Source organism: Rutilus rutilus (assembly GCF_951802725.1).
Source record: "Rutilus rutilus genome assembly, chromosome: 4".
NCBI classification, from domain to species: domain Eukaryota; kingdom Metazoa; phylum Chordata; class Actinopteri; order Cypriniformes; family Leuciscidae; genus Rutilus; species Rutilus rutilus.
Window position 1 is genome coordinate 38,330,682 of NC_140212.1, and position 17,660 is coordinate 38,348,341.

Genomic DNA, 17,660 nt, shown 5'->3' on the forward strand with positions numbered 1-17,660 from the left:
AGAATGGGATGTCATTAAAGTTCTTGTGCATGTAAAGGCAGGCGTCCGAAAACTTTTGGCAATATAGTGTAGGCTATATAAATAAATGTGTGTGTGTGTGTGTGTGTGTGTGTGTACAGTATATATTTCAACCCTGTATCACATGAAATACATTCTGAGGAAACTATTTTGCAAATCGCAATTACGTTACATGCCAACATATAAGCAGTGCTATTACGTTGGTCCTTAACCTAATATAAGCAGTGCTATTACGTTTGTCCTGAACATAATACATCCAAAGCAGGTTTCTTTTCACACGTAGCAGCTAATGCTGTTCATTTTGTTTTAATTATTTACTCCCTTTTTTCTCATTGGGCTACAAAATATTATCTATGCCAGGGCGAGTCAAATGGCGGCACCCAGATAATTTTTATCTGGCCCTCCAACTGGTTTTTGATGTTTAAAACCCCTCGCGATCTGATATCAAAGTCCCCGCAAAGGTTTAGCGCGTTCAGCGGTGAGTTTAACAACGCACGTGATCATTCAGCGGTGAGTTTAACAACGCACGGCAGTTCGTGATATGGTCACGTAATTTAATCTATTGATTCGTGCCACGGACACGTTTATTTCGTTATTTTCGTAATACCAGCACGTTTTTTAAACTAATGTATTTTCAATGGGAAGCGTCTTTCGTGATAACAGCACGATTCTTTCTGCCTGTCGGCTGCAGCAGATAAGCTGTTTAATCAACATTTTTTCACGAGATCTTATGTATTTTTATGTATTTTCTTAATGTTATTATTTCGGTCTTATTGCCAGGGAAGCTGGATTGCTTTGCTGTTTATTGATATTTTTAAAATTATATTTTATCAGTAGGAAATCGCGCTGAAGAAGTCTCGTTCCGAACACATCGCGATATTTGGCATCAGTTCACGTGTGTCAGATGTTGGCAGGGGCGCTGCTAAGGATTTTGGGCCCCATGAAAAGAATCTTGACAGGGCTCCCAACACAGCTGAGAGTTTTTTCATATTAATTTACATAAAATCATGCGTTTTTATGGTATTTTGACTATCATTCTCATATATTTAAGTAAATCAGACAATTGAACTCCATCCCATGTCCACACCCGTAATTTGTCCTTTGTAATACTGCACTACTTCAGTACTGTATAATACTGTGCATAGCTGTACATGTGTCATATAGTGTATTCACATATATTTATATTTGTATGTATGTACTGTACATATTTGTACTGTACACTGGCAATGACAATAAAGTTAATCTAATCTAACCTAATATTTTTAACATGACAGTTGAAATGTAACGGAAACACTGAGCACTCTTAATACAATGAAATGTATTTATATTTATTTGCTTCAACACTGATACTGAAATTTCAAAATAAAACTCTTCAATTTAAAAAACAGGAATTACAATCTGTGGTGAAAAAAAAATCTCAGCAAGAAAACACCACCATAAAACAAAATGGCCATATAAAATTTCAAATAATTTAAGCAGAACTTGCATAATATACTATATCAAAGAATGGCCAAGGTATAACATAGATGAGTCTGAGTTACTCTTTCCACATCATTTCTAATCTCTTGTCCTTGCTCAACATTTCTAAACAAAAGTCCAACGTCTGACCTTTTCAGCTGCAAAATCATTAATCAAATCTTTGAAGTCGAGCTCTCTAGCCAACTCGCTCTCAATGGAAAGCATAGCAAGACTGCAAAGCCTTTCTTGAGACATTGTAGACCTCAAGTAGTTTTTTATCAGTTTTAATTTGCTGAATGCCCTCTCCCCACCAGCAACAGTCACTGGCAGTGTGCTAAATAAACGCAAAGCAATGCACACTTCTCCAAAGATGCTTTGCAGCTGCAGGTTACAAATAGCATTTAGGAGTTCAAGAGGTGACAGGTTAGGGGGGAAGTTGGAAGCATATACACGGTTTAGGTGTCTTACTTGATTTTCAAAATCAGGAGTTAGATCACTGGAATACTTAGTGATCAGTGGTTGGCACACAGAAGAGATTTTGTCCTCACTAATCTGCCCAACTTTCAGAACCGCATAAAACTCGTTCACAATATCAGCAATTCTCTGAAACCTAGTGTCTAAGTCACTGATGATACTATCCATAGCAGTGTAAAACACAGTATTCCGAAACTCTGTTTCTGAATCTTCCTGAGTTGTCTCCTCTTCACAGGTTTCATCATGGAATCTCTTTCTTTTCTTCTTGCGACTGCACTCCTTGCTTAACTGAGGAGTAACATGAGCTTCTCTAGCTATCAACTTAGCCTCAGCTAGGAGAGACCCCCATGCATCTCTCAGAGACTTCATCTCTTCTGTCAAGGCTCTGATATTGGCTGCCTCTGTGTCAAGTGAGATTTTCCCTGACTGGAGAATAACATTCCTGTCATCAATGCTTTGCAGTACTTTCAGCCAGATGGTGAGAAGAAGAATAGCATCAAATGACATGAAGTATTTTCTGAGACCATTAGCATCTGATCTTGCTTCATTGGTGAGACTGCAAGTCATTAATATGCTATCAAGTGCATTGATGACAGAAGGTAGGTGCTTTGCCACAGGTTTAACAGCCTCAATCCTTGCACTCCAGTGGGTATCAGATAGCTGATGCAATGAGCAACCTGTTTGCTCTTTGTAGATTGCCCAGCGCTCTGGGCTGCTACTTACAAATGTGTACAGGCGATTTATGCAGCCAAAAAAGGTGGATACATCTGGACTTGATTGTGCAGCATGTACGCCGACAAGATTTAATGTATGAGAGGCACAAGGTGAATAAGTAGCTATCTTGTTTTGCCTCAGTATTTCAGCTTGGACTCCCTTTACCTTCCCTGACATATTTGCCCCATTGTCATATCCCTGTCCTCTGCAATCACTGATGTCAATCCCATGCTTACAAAGAACAGACTCAATCATCTCTGCTATCTCACTCCCTGTCTTTTTGTAAAAATCCTTGAATTCAAGGAACCTCTCAGTGATCTCCCACTTGTCTTTTTCTTTGTCATATTTGACATACCGTAGTACCACCACGTTTTGCTCTGTATGGGAAATATCTGGTGTGGCATCGGCGATGACTGCATAATAGATGGCATCCTCCCTTTCCTGTAGAATTCTTTTCAGAACTCGTCTGCCACATAAGTTGATGAACTCATTTTGATTTTCAGAGCTAAGATAATGTGTTAGCCTGGTTTGTTTTCCTTCTTTTTGTTTTTGTTTGTTGTCCCTGATTTTTTGAAAGTGCTCTTTCAGCAGAGGATCATAATGTGACAAAAGCTCCAGTGTGCCTAGGAAATTGCCATTATGAATGTCATCTAAGTCGCTTGTTTTGCCTCTGAAAGGCAGGTTTCTTGAGGCCAGGTGTAGGGTAACATCTAACAGTCTCTCCAGGATGGCCCTATTTTTCCCAATTTCTGTTTGGAACTCCCTGTTTAACAGAGAGTCTATACCTTTATCTTGTAAAACAGATCTTTGCAGATTTTTCCATCTTAAGTAGCAGTCTCTGTGTGCATCACTCCTCTCATGGATTGGGAGTTTATTGTACATGCGACGCCACTTCACATGACACATTTTAAACCCATTTTGACTGGCCAGTGCACTACAGGAAGGCTTTTTCTGTATACTGGAGAAAAGCACACATGGTATGCAATAAAGTGACTGATTGCTTTGACTAAAAGTAAGCCAGTCTCTCTTAATTTTTTCTCTCTTATTGGCTGACTTTGTATAATTCAAGTATTCAGGGAACGGCTTCCCCCCTGAATCGCATGGCATTTCCACTTTCTTTTCTCTCATGGTCACAGCCAATTTTCTGACTATGTCCTCCCTATCCTGATCAGTACAAACTGCTGGCCACAAACCAGGGTCGTTTGTCACAAGATTTTCTTCCCTTTCAAATCCCTCAACATTCAGTCCATCCTCGGCATCTGAATTCTCATCTCCATCTCAGTTGCTATTGCTTCAGTGTTGGGGAAGTTACTTTTAAAAAGTAGTGTTTGCTCGTTACTCGTTACTTTAAAAAAAAGTAATCCGTTACTTTACTTAGTTAAGGAAAGTAACTTTTTACGTTACTCGTTACTTTTACGTTACGTTATGTTGCTTGACTTTGGGCAGAACCCAATATCTGTTCCTAAATATCAGGGCTTAATTTGAGCCGGAACATGTTCCGTCACCTCCGACATTGGATCCGGAACCTTTTTTATTGGATCCGGCACCTCTTTTGTCACTAAAATTAATTGCCTAAATGTAAAAAAAAAAAAAATTAGGCTACTGTTTGTGTAGTGTTCAATGTTTGTGACACATGACTTGCGCACTTGTTGTACGAGTTGAGATTGCTGTTAGCCTCGATCGTTTCACTCAGGGGAAATTTTTCAAAAAGACAGGAAAGTTTGCTTAACTTTTTCAAATACGCTGACCAGTCAGATCCCAAACAAGCAAAAATCGTTTCCGCTGATCAAAAATCCAAGGAGACCACGGTGGACACAGTAGCCTACTATTGTAGCCATTAAAAAAGCGCATTTAGTTTCATATTTGTTCAAATAATATAATGTTATTTTTTTTTCCATTTATGTTGATTTTATGAAAAGTGAACAGCACGACCGAGTAAGATAGGATGCGCAATATGAGACATGGAGCGGGTCAGAGACCGTTGAAGTTGAAGTTGTTTTGTAGAAAGCCTTTCTTTAAAGTGAATTTCGTTTTGTATAAATTGTATCTTAATTGTAATCAATTTTTCATCAACCAATTGCCTGCTGTATTTAATGAATAGGCCGACGAAACAAATATAACGGAGGCGCCCGCGCGCTCACTTGCATTGCACGTGAGCTAGAGCACATCCTAACTTAATGAAACTCAGTTTATGCCTCACACAGACATGACAAATACATCAAATAAACAGAGCTTTAAATGTCTTTAAACGAAATGATTCAAAACGAAAAAAGAAAAAGGCTACTCTCTGATTATGTAATAATCCATTAGGCTTATTTATGTGCATTTCTCTCTATAAGCGTGTTCACACGGAGATGGCGATCGTCAACTTCATCTTTGCAGCCGAGTCGACACCTTTAGAGAAAACACTTGTTTATTAGGCTAATAAAAATAAATACACGCGTCACCGGATTTACAGATGCACACACACATATTATTTCGAAATTATTTCATATTATTGTGTTGAAATAACATTATTATTAATAATAGCCTACATCTTTTAGAATAGGCCTATTTGATTTTAATGCTGATTGAGCTTGTTCAATTTAATAAAATTAACTTTTATTCTCAGCCGGCTCTGCATCATGGGGTAGAGTGCGACACTCCGCGATGAGCAGCGCGCCCGCACCACTTCTCTCCGCTCCGCTCCCCACCGAACATTATATTTCGGCAACAGCCAATAAAGCTTCCCTGCTCTCTAACACCGGTGCGAATCGTGTCTTGATAGCATAGGACAAAATGTAGAATGTAGACAAAATGTAAAAATATAGAAGACATAAGCTTAGTTTTCAGACATACGACTCACTAGGGAGTAGGAGAAAAAAAAAGAGATTTTGAGAGAAAAAAATATATTTTGTTTAAAAGTACACATATTCAAGCTTTCTATAGCCTATATTTATCAGGTCTGTGAGACAAGTAGCTTATCTGAGTTTTGGTTCATTTACAGTATGGAAGACGAGCTCCAGTTCACGCACTGGTGCCGTCATGATTATTTTGCATGCCATATTTACTTATTTATTAAATTCAGGCAATTAATTGGTTGGTAAAACATTGATTAAAATTAAGATACAATTAATACAAAACGAAATTCGTTTTAAAGAAAGTCTTTCTACAAAAACAAACTTAATAAAGTGGTCTAAATCATGTCTGCCCACTCCATTTGTCTCCCGATAGCCTATATTGCGCAAATTTTTTATTTTATTTAATTTAAACATAAATATGAAACCAAATCGTTTTCTTCAGTTCTCAACAGTTCTCTTCTCTCAAGGCGCAGCTGAGGCAGTGTCGCTGTCAAATATATCCATGGGAAAAGTAACGTTGCGCCGAATTGAAAAAGGAACTACGTTTCGTTACCAAATTTTTAGTAGTAACGCGTTACACTACTTTTTACCCGAAAAAGTAGTTACGTTACTGTAACGCGTTACTTTGTAACGCGTTACACACAACACTGTATTGCTGGTTCTTTTTACTCTGTTTGGAACGAGGCATGATTTTGACAAAGTGCGTTTGACTGCATTGAACGTTTAACTAAAACTGTGTATTATTATTTTTTCCAGCTTTTTTTTGACCTAACATGGGGAGAAAATTGAGTTCCCTTATCATGCACTTTTAACACTAGAACGGCCACCAGCAGTCATTTTAACCGCAACGTTTAAACTTATGGTAATTATCTTTAACACTAGAACGAACAAGGCGTCATTTTGACCGTTTTGAAATTTGCATAGTCAATAACTTTGTCTAAATAAATCACAAAGCCTTGCTGCTCCCTGACTTTTCCTAAAACTACATGAATTTTCATTAAAACTAGTTTAAATATTTATTGTGTGAATAAAAACAGAAATATAATCATTTCTACCTATAACGTCCACAGGCAGTCATTTTGCGCTGTTTAAATTGAGTTTTGCCAACGGTCTGGATCAGATAATGTGAAAGTATTATGTGAAGATGGTTGGCAGAGATGAATCATGCTGTATTTGACAATATAGGGGACATTGTAGTAATACAACTCCACATCATCTTCAAGAGATGCACTGAAACCTCACAAACAGCTGATAGTAGTTTGTACAGTAGCTGGCAGAGGATTTTTATCAGAGTTCATGAAGTTAGACTGCTTGCAAGACAGGTGCAACAGCGTGGACCGCAGCAGGGTGCTGAAAGTGGGCGGAGCCTCGTACAAAGATGCCGACACCGGCTGCATGTGAGGCAAAGCCATGCACCCGCTGCACCCTGCTCTATCGAAACGTGCTAACTTGTAGAAAAATGCTACCGTAGAGACCTGGGGCCTCATGTACAAAGCGTGCGTACGCACAGAAAAGTGCCGTAGGCTACGATCATTGTCACGGGCGGTCCACTAACAATTTAGGCCTAACGTTACTTACAAACCCACCTTTTCTTGTGAAATATTGGGTAACATACTGTCGACCCTTTGCCTCTTTCACTTCTCTTATTTTTTTCTCTTTCCGTTTTTGACTTCCAGATTTTTGAGGCATTTTTACTTCCTCTTCTGTCAAGTTGACATTCTGCCGCGCTATAAGTGAAGTCAAGCTGTTTGTGTTGCCTTGGTTACTGGATACAATTTGGGCGGACTGAACCATTTTATGAAAATCGAGAGGGGGAGAGGGGCCCACGGACGTTTGTGTTTCCTAAACAAATAAAAAAATTTGACACCAGGAAACAGCAAATAGAATAATTTAAAGTTAATAATTTTTACTATCAAATATTTTTTTTTAGCACCACAATTTTATTGGGGGCTTCTCTGGGCCCCCTCTTAGTCATGGGCCCCGAGAATCGTCATCGTTTACCCCCCCTTTACAGCGCCCCAGGATGTTGGTAAGTAAATACCTAAATACGCTATCCTAATAATGTGTGATATCATGTCTTTTCTGTTTGTCGATATTAATCTGCCATTATATCTGCCATCTCCACGGAGACTTTGCGTTTCATTGCTTTCTAATTCAAAACAGGGTGATTAACACTGCCTGCCACGTGACGTGCTATAGGCTTAGATATTCATATCAGATTAAAAATAGTACAATTAGTTCCAAAGTTGTATTTGTAGTAGAAGCACAGTAAAAACAACACTTACCATGCTTTTACCACAGTAACATTAGTTTTACTGTGATAAGTGTAGTAAAAAGACAGTAATCACAAAATTTACCATGCTTTTACCACACTATTTGTAGTTTTAATGTGGTACTTATTGTAAATGCACAGTAACCACAACACTTACCATGCTTTTACCACAGTAACCATAGTTTTACTGTGATAGGTGTGGTAAAAGGACAGTAACCACAAAACTTACCATGCTTTAAACCTCAGTAACCTTAGTTTTACTGTGATTGGTTTAGTAAGGACAGTAATCACAAAACTTACCATGCTTTTACCTCAGTATTGATAGTTTTAAAGTGATATTTGTTGTAAATGCATATTAACCACAACACTTGCCCTGCTTGTAAGGCTTTATAATGTAACATCCAATATTTGTAAGGTAAATCAGTACTTTTCCCTTTAAATAATCCTATATATTATACATAATGATATTTTCTTTTCTCTTTTTTCAGCTGAAAAGACCAAAAGGGCCTTTCGGACTCAGTCATTCCATTATTGTTGGAGGAGAAGTAAACGGAGGAGACGGACAGCTGCAAAGGCAAATATTCGCAATGGTATGTATGTGTTGGTTTTAACCCTAAATCAAACATTTTATCAAGCATTTGTTGTTTCTTAAAACTTTTCTCACAAAGCCCATAGCCCAATCAGTACAAACATAGTCTGAAAGTCTTAATAATTCACAAGATTTAACAAGTTGTCAAATTCGTATGATACTCGTACATATTTGTATACTCGTACACAATCCTGCAGCTTTTACTCCTAGTGCTGTCATTGGCTACTGCCTCAATTCCTGTACATATTTATCGCGATATTTGTAAATCAGTTGCGCCACTTCTTGGAAAGTTGTCAGATGTCCCACACACTGTCAGAAAGTTTATATTAATTGCAAATTGGACCCTGTCTGTTTATGTTCCAGTGATACATGATGTCTCTCCACACCTCATAACCTACCTCTGTTTGCAAGAGTGGAAAAGCTTATCTGACTTGTCACATGACATCAGATACTCGATTATTTTGTCATAATCAGAGCAGTTACACTGCTGATAACTGTCCCGTTTGCATGTAAATCATTTTCATGATTATTGCTTGCTATTAAAGACATACTTTTATTCATAGAAATGCCCACATATCAGTGAACTTATTACATAAAAATGCTTTTAACATTTAATTATGCAACACTCTTTACAGAAAACATATCCTACAGTTATAAACTCACAACGGCATCATCAAGTCCTGTGCTGGGCACATTGGGCAACAACTGTCCTCCAACGTATTCGATCCGTGGCCAGGTTCTTCACATCTTCCCATGGGACACTGACATTCTTCAGGTCTTCGTGAAACATCTGTCTCCATGTCTTCCTTGGTCTTCCCTGTCTCCTGCATCCTCCTGGTGGTGTCCACTTCATCACTGTCTTTGGGTGTTGTTGTTTGGGCATGCGTAGGATGTGTCCAGCGAGGTGCACCCTTTGCTCTGTCTCAGTTTCTGAAATTCTTCATGTGAAGTCCCATTCCTCCTCAGGATCTCTTTGATATATGCAGAACCAATATTGAAAATAGTGATTTATCTTTTTCCATATTGTTAAAGCATTTTGTTTTCTCTTTTCAGCTTCATAAACTGTACTTGATTTCTGCCTAATGCCTTTATCAAAAAAGTGTCAGTGTTCATCAGGTGTTTTGCTAAAGGACATATTCATTGCATAGTTACAATAAAAGTGACCAATAATCACAAGGATATAGAATGAAAGTTGAGAATGTAAAATGTTGTGCTTATGTTTTTGCCTATTTGTTCTTTAAAGCGAAGAAACAAATGTATGTTCACATAAACTTGAATCTCATCTCTTGGTTTGTAAATATATTCAACTTCATCATAGCAATTTTTTTAACGTTTATGTATGTGTCACTATAATAGATTGCTCCTGTATCTGGATATTTTTAATTAACTGATTTTTATACTTTTGTGCTGTAGTTTTGGCACTACATTTGTCTTTAAACAGTTTGACATTAAATATTGGAATAAGCTTTCAAAATGGTGTCCATTCATTGTGCTTTTGTTTCATTTATTTGAATATAATTGATATACCTTTAATATACTATACATACACTGTAAATGTTAAAAGCACTTTAGTACATGTAATTATCTTTAATTAAAATACTGCAAAACTACCCTGCTGTAGGACATTGCTTAGAAAAAAGTTTCTCTTTCAAATGTATTTATGCATCAGTCTAATCAAATAAGCAAATTTGTGTCATTGATCATGTGACCTCGTTTTTGGATGGTAACCACACAAAGGAGTCTTTTGTTTTTAAATATGAGTTTTATAATTTAATTAGAAGGAATGCATGTTTAACAGCCTAAATATAAAATATTTAAGGTATCTATCCCCGCAGCCGGAACCAGAAGAGATCTGTCATCGTTTACCATAAATGGGCATGTAAGTGTGACGCATCTGTTCAGCTGGGTTGTTATTGGCTGTGACTTTATCGCAGAACTCGCTGTGATTGGACAATCGTTTAACCCATATAAAACGGCGCTTCATGTTACAAAGTATCTTTTGGTGTTATTATTACGTTAGTTATACATTAAGCTAACTATAAAGTGTCTCTATGTTGTGAGAAATTACTCCTTTACCGAGATCCTAACCCTAACCCTAAGCATGTCTGCACATTTCAATGAACTACAGAACAATGCTTCCTGCTCCACTGATAGAATGACAGAGATATGTGGGTAATGTAGTTTAAAACGTTTAGTAATAAAACAATAAATGTTAAATAAATAATATATTTAATGGACAACTGGATATCTAAATTTGTTCATTGTGCAAACCTTTATGACATATATGAGGGACAGGCTGAAATTTGATATTTTACTGTGAGCACTTTAAAAATAACCTTTATGCCAGCTTTCCATATATGTCTGAAAACTGTGGCCAACATTATTTATTAAACATAGTATAAGCAGTTGTCCAGCCAATTTTCTCTTTGATACACTAACCAGACTTTGAGTTACAGCCATTTGAAATGTGCATTTGTTTGCTCTTCTAGGGGCCATTGCTGGGCCCTGGGGGTGGAAGGACAGTATAATCTACACAGATCTACACATACTATTACTATTACACAAGGATAATGCACCATTCAGTAAAACAACAAAACCATTTAATTGACACTATGGAGAAGAACAGGGAAGTGTGCCACAGCCTCTTTGTTGTGCAAGATGGTAATGATAAGGTGAAGTGATAGGATTTCAAAAACGTACCAGTTCTATTTTGCATAGCTGTTTTAAAAGATGTTATAGCAGTAATCCTTCAATTATTTTTTCTTTGTATATTGCATGATGCTGTTTATATAATGTTTGTCATTTTTGTTGTGTGTTTCAGGTGGACTCTCATTACATTGTATCCCGATCTTGTTCCACAAATGAGTGAGAGTGGCACTCTAAAACACACCAAAGAGGTCCAAATACTGAATCACTTCCAGGATTTTCTGATGGAGCTCGAAGGTAAGTTTGTATTCATTTCAGGTGTTAATGCAGATGTTTATTATATTTCTACACTGGTAAAACATTATTAGTCAAAATATGGCTGATAACTGATTGATCAGATCATTACTCCAGTCTTCAGTGTCACATGACTCTTTAGAAATCATTCAAATATGCAGATTTGATGCTTAAGAAACATTTCAGATTATTATTGTTGGAAAAAGTTAACATTAACATAGCTTAACATTATTGTGGAAGTAGTTATGCTTTTTCATAATTCTTTGAAGAATAGAAAGTTCATTTATTAATGCGTTTATTTTTTTATTTGTCTTTTTGTAATCTTACCAAAAATGTTTCAATGGTATCATTGTTTCCACACAAATGCAGCAAAAACTGATTTTAACATTGATATGGTTTTGAGCATCATATTAGAATGATTTGTGAAGGATCATGTGACACCGAAGACTGAAGTAATGATGCTGAACATTCCATAAATTACAAATGGTACAATTTACAAATGTTGTGATGTTATAAATGGTTATTAAAAACATTGTATATTTTACTGCCCTAGATGGAGATGCTCAGGATGAGGCAGCATTCTCTGTCCCACAGGTGATGCAGTGGCTGACTGGTCAAGCGCATAGGCACCTGCTTCTGTTAGAGAGAGAGGCCTTTAAAATTACTGTTCAGTTTGACCACACTTGTATGCAACGACTGCCAAGCCACACACTTTGCTATCCAATCATCAGTGCATGCACCCAAACCATTACATTTCCCACTGCACATCTGTCAAATAGTAATGAATTTAAAGAAATAATGAAAACAGCAGTGCAACACGGAGGTTGCTTTTATAGGGTGTAGATTTTAAAATGAACTCAAATGTCCACATATAATTTTCCTCTCAATAGTTTTAATTTTATCTTTAAAATTCAAAGAGACAATGTTCAACATGTTAATAACTTTACATGGTTCTGAATGGTTAAATGTTTTACAGCATTGTATAAAGTTAATTAAATGTTTTAATGGCAATTAACTGATTTTCTTTTTTAATTAAAATTCTGACAGAACTGCATGTGTACTTGTGAGTGTTTTACTTAAACATTTAAATGTTAAATAGAGCACAATCTTTTGATGATAGCAAGTGTCTGGACATAGAGCTCCCTGTCATTCAATGGTGATGTCAAGGGATTAATCAATCCATGCAGAACGGCAAGTTTTTGGTCAGAAAAAGGGCAATGGATCTCTGGCACCACCACACCATCCTCTGGGTCAGTATCAGTAGTTTCCTCTCAAAAAAGTTGCTCCACCACCTGAAAAAAGAAACCATTGTTATTTTACAATGTTAACTGCTTTTAATTATAAAAACTTAAGGCTGACCTAAATTATTTAGTTTGACAAATATCTGATCTTATCCCAAAGAAGCTATATTTAAGTAAATTAATAGTTCACCCAGAATGAAAATCCTGACAGTTATTTGCCTAAATGTATTTTAGGCCCTATTTATACCAGGCATTGAAATGAGTCACGATTGCAGGGGTTCTCAACTCTGGTCCTCGAGATCCACTTTCCTGTAGAGTTTAGCTCTAACCTTAATCAAATACACAAGGTTGTGGCTAAACTCTGCAGGAAAGTAGATCTCGAAGGCCAGAGTTGAGAGCCCTCTTGTTATGTCAAGATGATAGTGCCAAAAAAGTGGAAAAGCATGAAGCTATCTGAAAAAATAAAAACATGTGAAAATTATAACAACATTTATAACATTTACATTACAATTTACATTACATTTATCTTTGATAGCTCTAAAACTAAATCGGGTCTTCAATTGAATACATTTACATTAGTCAAATGAAGAGTAAAGAACTGAAAAACTAAGCAGTCGAGTCGCTTCATTAAATTAAGGTTAAACCACTGGAGTCACATGCATTACTTAAATGACACATGATTTCCGGGGCTTGAAAGTGGTAGTTATGTGTAGCTGTCAATGGAGGGACAGAAATATCTCAGATTTCATTAAAAAGATCATTTGTGTTCTGAAGATGGATGAAAGTTACGGGTTTGAAACGACATGAGCATTTACATTTTCAGTTGAAATACCTTTTAAGGTTGAGCAAATGAAAACAGAATTAGCATTTTTGGATGTGTAATCTTTCTAACTTTGCATAGATGCTTAAAGCATACCTCTATATCTGGCTCATCCACTGGTGTCTGTCACATTCCGATGTACCAAAGCTGTTCTGGTGAAAGATTTCCCTCCGTTCTGATCGGATGGTTGTTCCAGCTCCCCGTGAAGCCCTTCAGGTCCGATTTCAACCGTGGAAGAATTGCATAGTGCACACAAAAGAGGTGCAGCTCATCGGATAGATCAAGCACTCTCTCTTCTTCCATTGTATGCAGGACTTCATAATATTTACAAGAGATGGCTGACCAAACATCACCACAGACGCTCAATTCTAAAATAAAAAGACACACAAGTATGCACAAATCATAGCTTACAAAATAGTAAAGAAAATGCAAATAATTCTCATATTGCTGCATTACAAAGTTAAGGTTTCGAAGATACGTCGTGGTGTGACCTCTAAACTGAATTGAAAGAACACCAATTTTAAAGCTGCACATGCAGCAATTTGAGAAAATTCTTTGCATGTGCTTACATTTTCAGTCTCCCACAACTCAATGTATATAAATGGAAGTCAATATAACAAATGGTGTAGTGTGACCACCCCTTTAATCAGGGGAGATTTGAAAAAATAAATTTGCTCATTGTTAGACTCAAGTGGTTTCTGCTGAGATTAAATTAGAGATGTTTGTTTGTGGCATTATGTGTAAGGCCCCACAAGAAATAAAGAGCATGTGATGCAACTTTTAATGATTTGATTTGTACCTTTGATTGTGCACACTTTTTCCAGAAATGAAACTGCCTCGGCCCGTTCCTCGTACAGAAAACATACAACGAGCGATGTCCACATTTTCAACTCCCTGGTCACCACGTACTCTGGAAAAGATTTAGACAACATGCATGCATGCATGGTGTTATTGATTTACAAACTTTTTTACAAGTTCCTGTAATTGTATGTTTGTTGTCAAGCACACAGATGATTTTAGCCCAGATTATCACTTTCAGTTTTGTGGAGACTGCTGACAAAAGCCTGAAATCTGAAGCAAATCAGTGCCCGCCCATGTGAGCGATAATCACTGAGTGCGAATTATCAAAGAGACGATCTGACAAAAGATTTGAAGAGGTCTCATTCATAGATTCAAACACTGATAAATCATCATGACTAACATGTCATGTAGTAAAGATAATTTTTACCTCGACGGCCACCCATGTTTGTGGACACCCTCCAAAAAAAATGAGAAAGCAGTCGATGCTTTGTTGTTTGCAGTAGCATCAAGATGCAGGATCTAAAATTAAAAAGATTTAAATATTTTATAACAGAACATTTACTTTTGATACCAATTTGTAGTGACAAATCTGGCAACTATTATAACCTTTTGAGTTTAAAAACAGACCATATACAAAGTTTGACAAACAATCCATCAATCCCACCAAATATCACAATGTTGAATCTAAAGACAAATACAGATATAACTATGCTGTTTATTGTAAGTAATTTGTTTTGTGTACATATGGATGCATCACTGTGTGAAGACAGCAAAAAAAATTTGTGTGTGTGTGCATGCAAGTGAAATTTAGTGTGCAAATACTCACGTGATTAGTTTATGGTTGGTATCCACATGAACTAGTGACAATGGAGCAGGAACAGAATAACTTATACGAGCTACAAAACCAAGCTGGAACATTCTGGCCAAAATTCCAGCTCCATCCACCCGTTGCATACTGGCCTTCACCCTGTGCCATTGTATGCGGTGCCCTCTAGCCAAAAGTTCCCCTTTCACTAGCCTGTAACCAGCATGGGGCATTCTTATTTTTATTGATCTCACCACACGATCAAGTTCATTATCTGATATGCTGGAATAGCAGCCTCTGACAGAGAGGGACGGCTCCTTCAGTCTTCTGTTCATTGTTCTTCTTGAAACACCACAGAGCTGTGCAAGAGTTTCTACAGGAAGAGCAGTAGTGAGAAGTTCTTTAAGGTCATTACTGCTGATTTCCAAACGTGGGCGTCCCACGTTTCCCCAGGTGTAAGTTACAATTTCTGATGCATTTCCTGAAGTCTCTTCCGAATTCAGAGATATATTAACTACTAACTCCTGTAGACCCCTAATTAAATTATCTGGGATGTTAACATGATTTGATACATTAATATCCAAAGCAAGTTCTTGCTGAGCAACATCCAGGAGGTAATCCAAATCTATAGCTTCATTCCGACAAATCAAGTTAAACTTGGTTAGCATACGCTGTAAGATATCTTCTTGCACTTGTTCCTGCAGGTATAAACAATGCCTGGTTAGCTTACATATCAAGGTAACTACATAATTCCATGCTGATCTTGCCAAGTTTAGCAGGGTAACGTTAGACATTTAAAATCTAATAAAATCCCTTGTGTATTAAAAAACAGCTAAAAAGTTACCCAAGTTCGTTATATTATGCATTCTATTCATGAATATCAGTCACGTGACCTCTTACGTCATCCGCTCTTTTTCCAGTTGACTGCCGCCATCTTGAGTACCTACCGAGTACTGTCTATGGTACTGACAAACCTATTATCTCAAGTCTTGTTAGAAAACAAACAAAAAATAACTATTCTTGAAACATTATTTGAATTCTTTAAAAAAAATTATTGTATGGAATAGAATAGCTCCTGCAGCAGGTGCATTAGCACAACAGGTAGCATAAAGCTACAGACACATAAAGACACAATTTAATTGATTAATATTACACTTTTACTTTTAACTCACTTTAAAACACCATCGAGTATTTGTATCATATTCCGGTCGCGGTTTAAAATGGTTTCAAGTCAAAAAAATATTTTGAAATATGTTATATTTAACATTTTATATGAAGCTATGGCCTATCCTTACCTAGCATGCATACTGTAAACATTCTTTATTCATATGAAAATACCCCAATCGCACGAAAATCACACACAAATCACATATACTTCAAACCGTGCATTTATTAGCTTCTTGTTTCAGGTGAAGAGATGTTACTTTAGCTTTGTTATCACGGATGTCAGAATGAGGAAGTCATGCAGGACCGCAGGCAGAACAGAAGCGTGATTTTTTTTTTTTTTTTTTTAACCACTTCAGCGGAAATCCCGCCCTGCAGCTGATTCTAAAGTTTTCATTGGTCATATCAATCACTGTACTGATTGCCTACACCAAACACTGATTACCATTGGACTAATAGCCCTGGCGGATACTGTATTGCATGTATTTGAACACAAATAAACCGGAGAAGACGTGAATGAATGCTTTTTGAGTGATGATTTCTATTCAAAATAACTACCGTTACAGATTTATGTTATGTTACATTTATGTTATATTTATAGAGATAGAGATAGAGATAGAGAGATAGAGAGTCTTTATTGTCCCATAGGGATAATCATTTCCACACATCCTTTTTCCTTTTCCATAGCACAGAAATATCACATATAAGAACCACATATAACGTGTAATACATATAACATATTCAAATACATCTACAAACATACAGCTCATTAAGACACCCACAAGAAATTGTCAGATATAAAAAACTACAAGGCAACTGAGGTTGGTGGTAGTAGTAGTGATGATGGTGGTGGTGGTTGTTATGGTGGGAGGGTCGGTGGCAGTATTACAGTTTGTTCAGCGTTGTGATGGCAGTGGGGACAAAACTTTTTTTTAAATAAGCTTTGGTCCAGGTTAGTGTTCTGTATCTGCGACCGGATGGGAGTAGTGTGAAAAATTTGTTCAGGGGGTGGTCTGTATCAGCTACTATTGTGCGTGCTAGGCGTGTGATGGCTCTATCATTCATGTCTGATAAGCTGGGTGTAGGGAGACTGATAATCTTGGAGGCAATATGTGTGATTTTAATGAGTTTGTTTTTGCAGGTGGCGGTTAGCATTGTGTAGAAACAGGTTGAACAGTACAGCAGGGTGGGTTGAACATGTTACATGTTGTGAAAGCATAGCTAGCTAGCTCCTTTGCAACTGACAAATCGATCTTGCCGAATCAGGTACTCAAAATGGCGGCAGACAAGTTTTAGAAGCGAGTGACGTCAGTGAGGAGACGTTGGTGACATCATCTGATATTCATGTATAGAATAACATGAATGGATATATGCCTACCTGGAGAAGTGACATTTCTCTTTGGCCCTAAAAAGTAATATCAAAAGAAAATAAGATTTTATTTTTGTATGGACAATCACAAAGATAGAATAATTTACTTAACGGTTAACAACACTGTTATTAAATACAAAAGAAGATGATTTAGA

At 37.0% G+C, this 17,660-nt stretch overlaps 1 protein-coding gene and 2 long non-coding RNA genes across 3 annotated transcripts in view; 2 read left to right on the forward strand and 1 right to left on the reverse strand.

Moving 5' to 3' along the window:
- Positions 1–9,779, forward strand: part of LOC311289224 (uncharacterized protein) — a 35,926-nt gene extending 26,147 nt beyond the window's left edge. Inside the window, exons 3-4 of the mRNA XM_084407050.1 lie at positions 8,265–8,366; positions 9,001–9,779. Of these exons, the coding sequence (XP_084263176.1) occupies positions 8,265–8,366; positions 9,001–9,254 (356 nt within the window). The 3' untranslated portion in view covers positions 9,255–9,779. The remainder of the gene's footprint in view (positions 1–8,264; positions 8,367–9,000) is intronic.
- Positions 9,780–11,189: 1,410 nt separating this feature from the next.
- LOC311289261 overlaps positions 11,190–17,660 on the forward strand; it is a 153,254-nt gene continuing 146,783 nt past the window's right edge. The window contains exons 1-2 of the long non-coding RNA XR_014627092.1: positions 11,190–11,308; positions 11,859–12,555. This is a non-coding gene — a long non-coding RNA (uncharacterized lncRNA). The remainder of the gene's footprint in view (positions 11,309–11,858; positions 12,556–17,660) is intronic.
- LOC311289260 lies at positions 12,458–16,685 on the reverse strand. The gene is made up of 5 exons (XR_014627091.1): positions 14,994–16,685; positions 14,595–14,686; positions 14,166–14,276; positions 13,463–13,734; positions 12,458–12,597 (listed from the first exon to the last, which is right to left on the reverse strand). It is a non-coding gene; the product is annotated as an uncharacterized lncRNA (long non-coding RNA).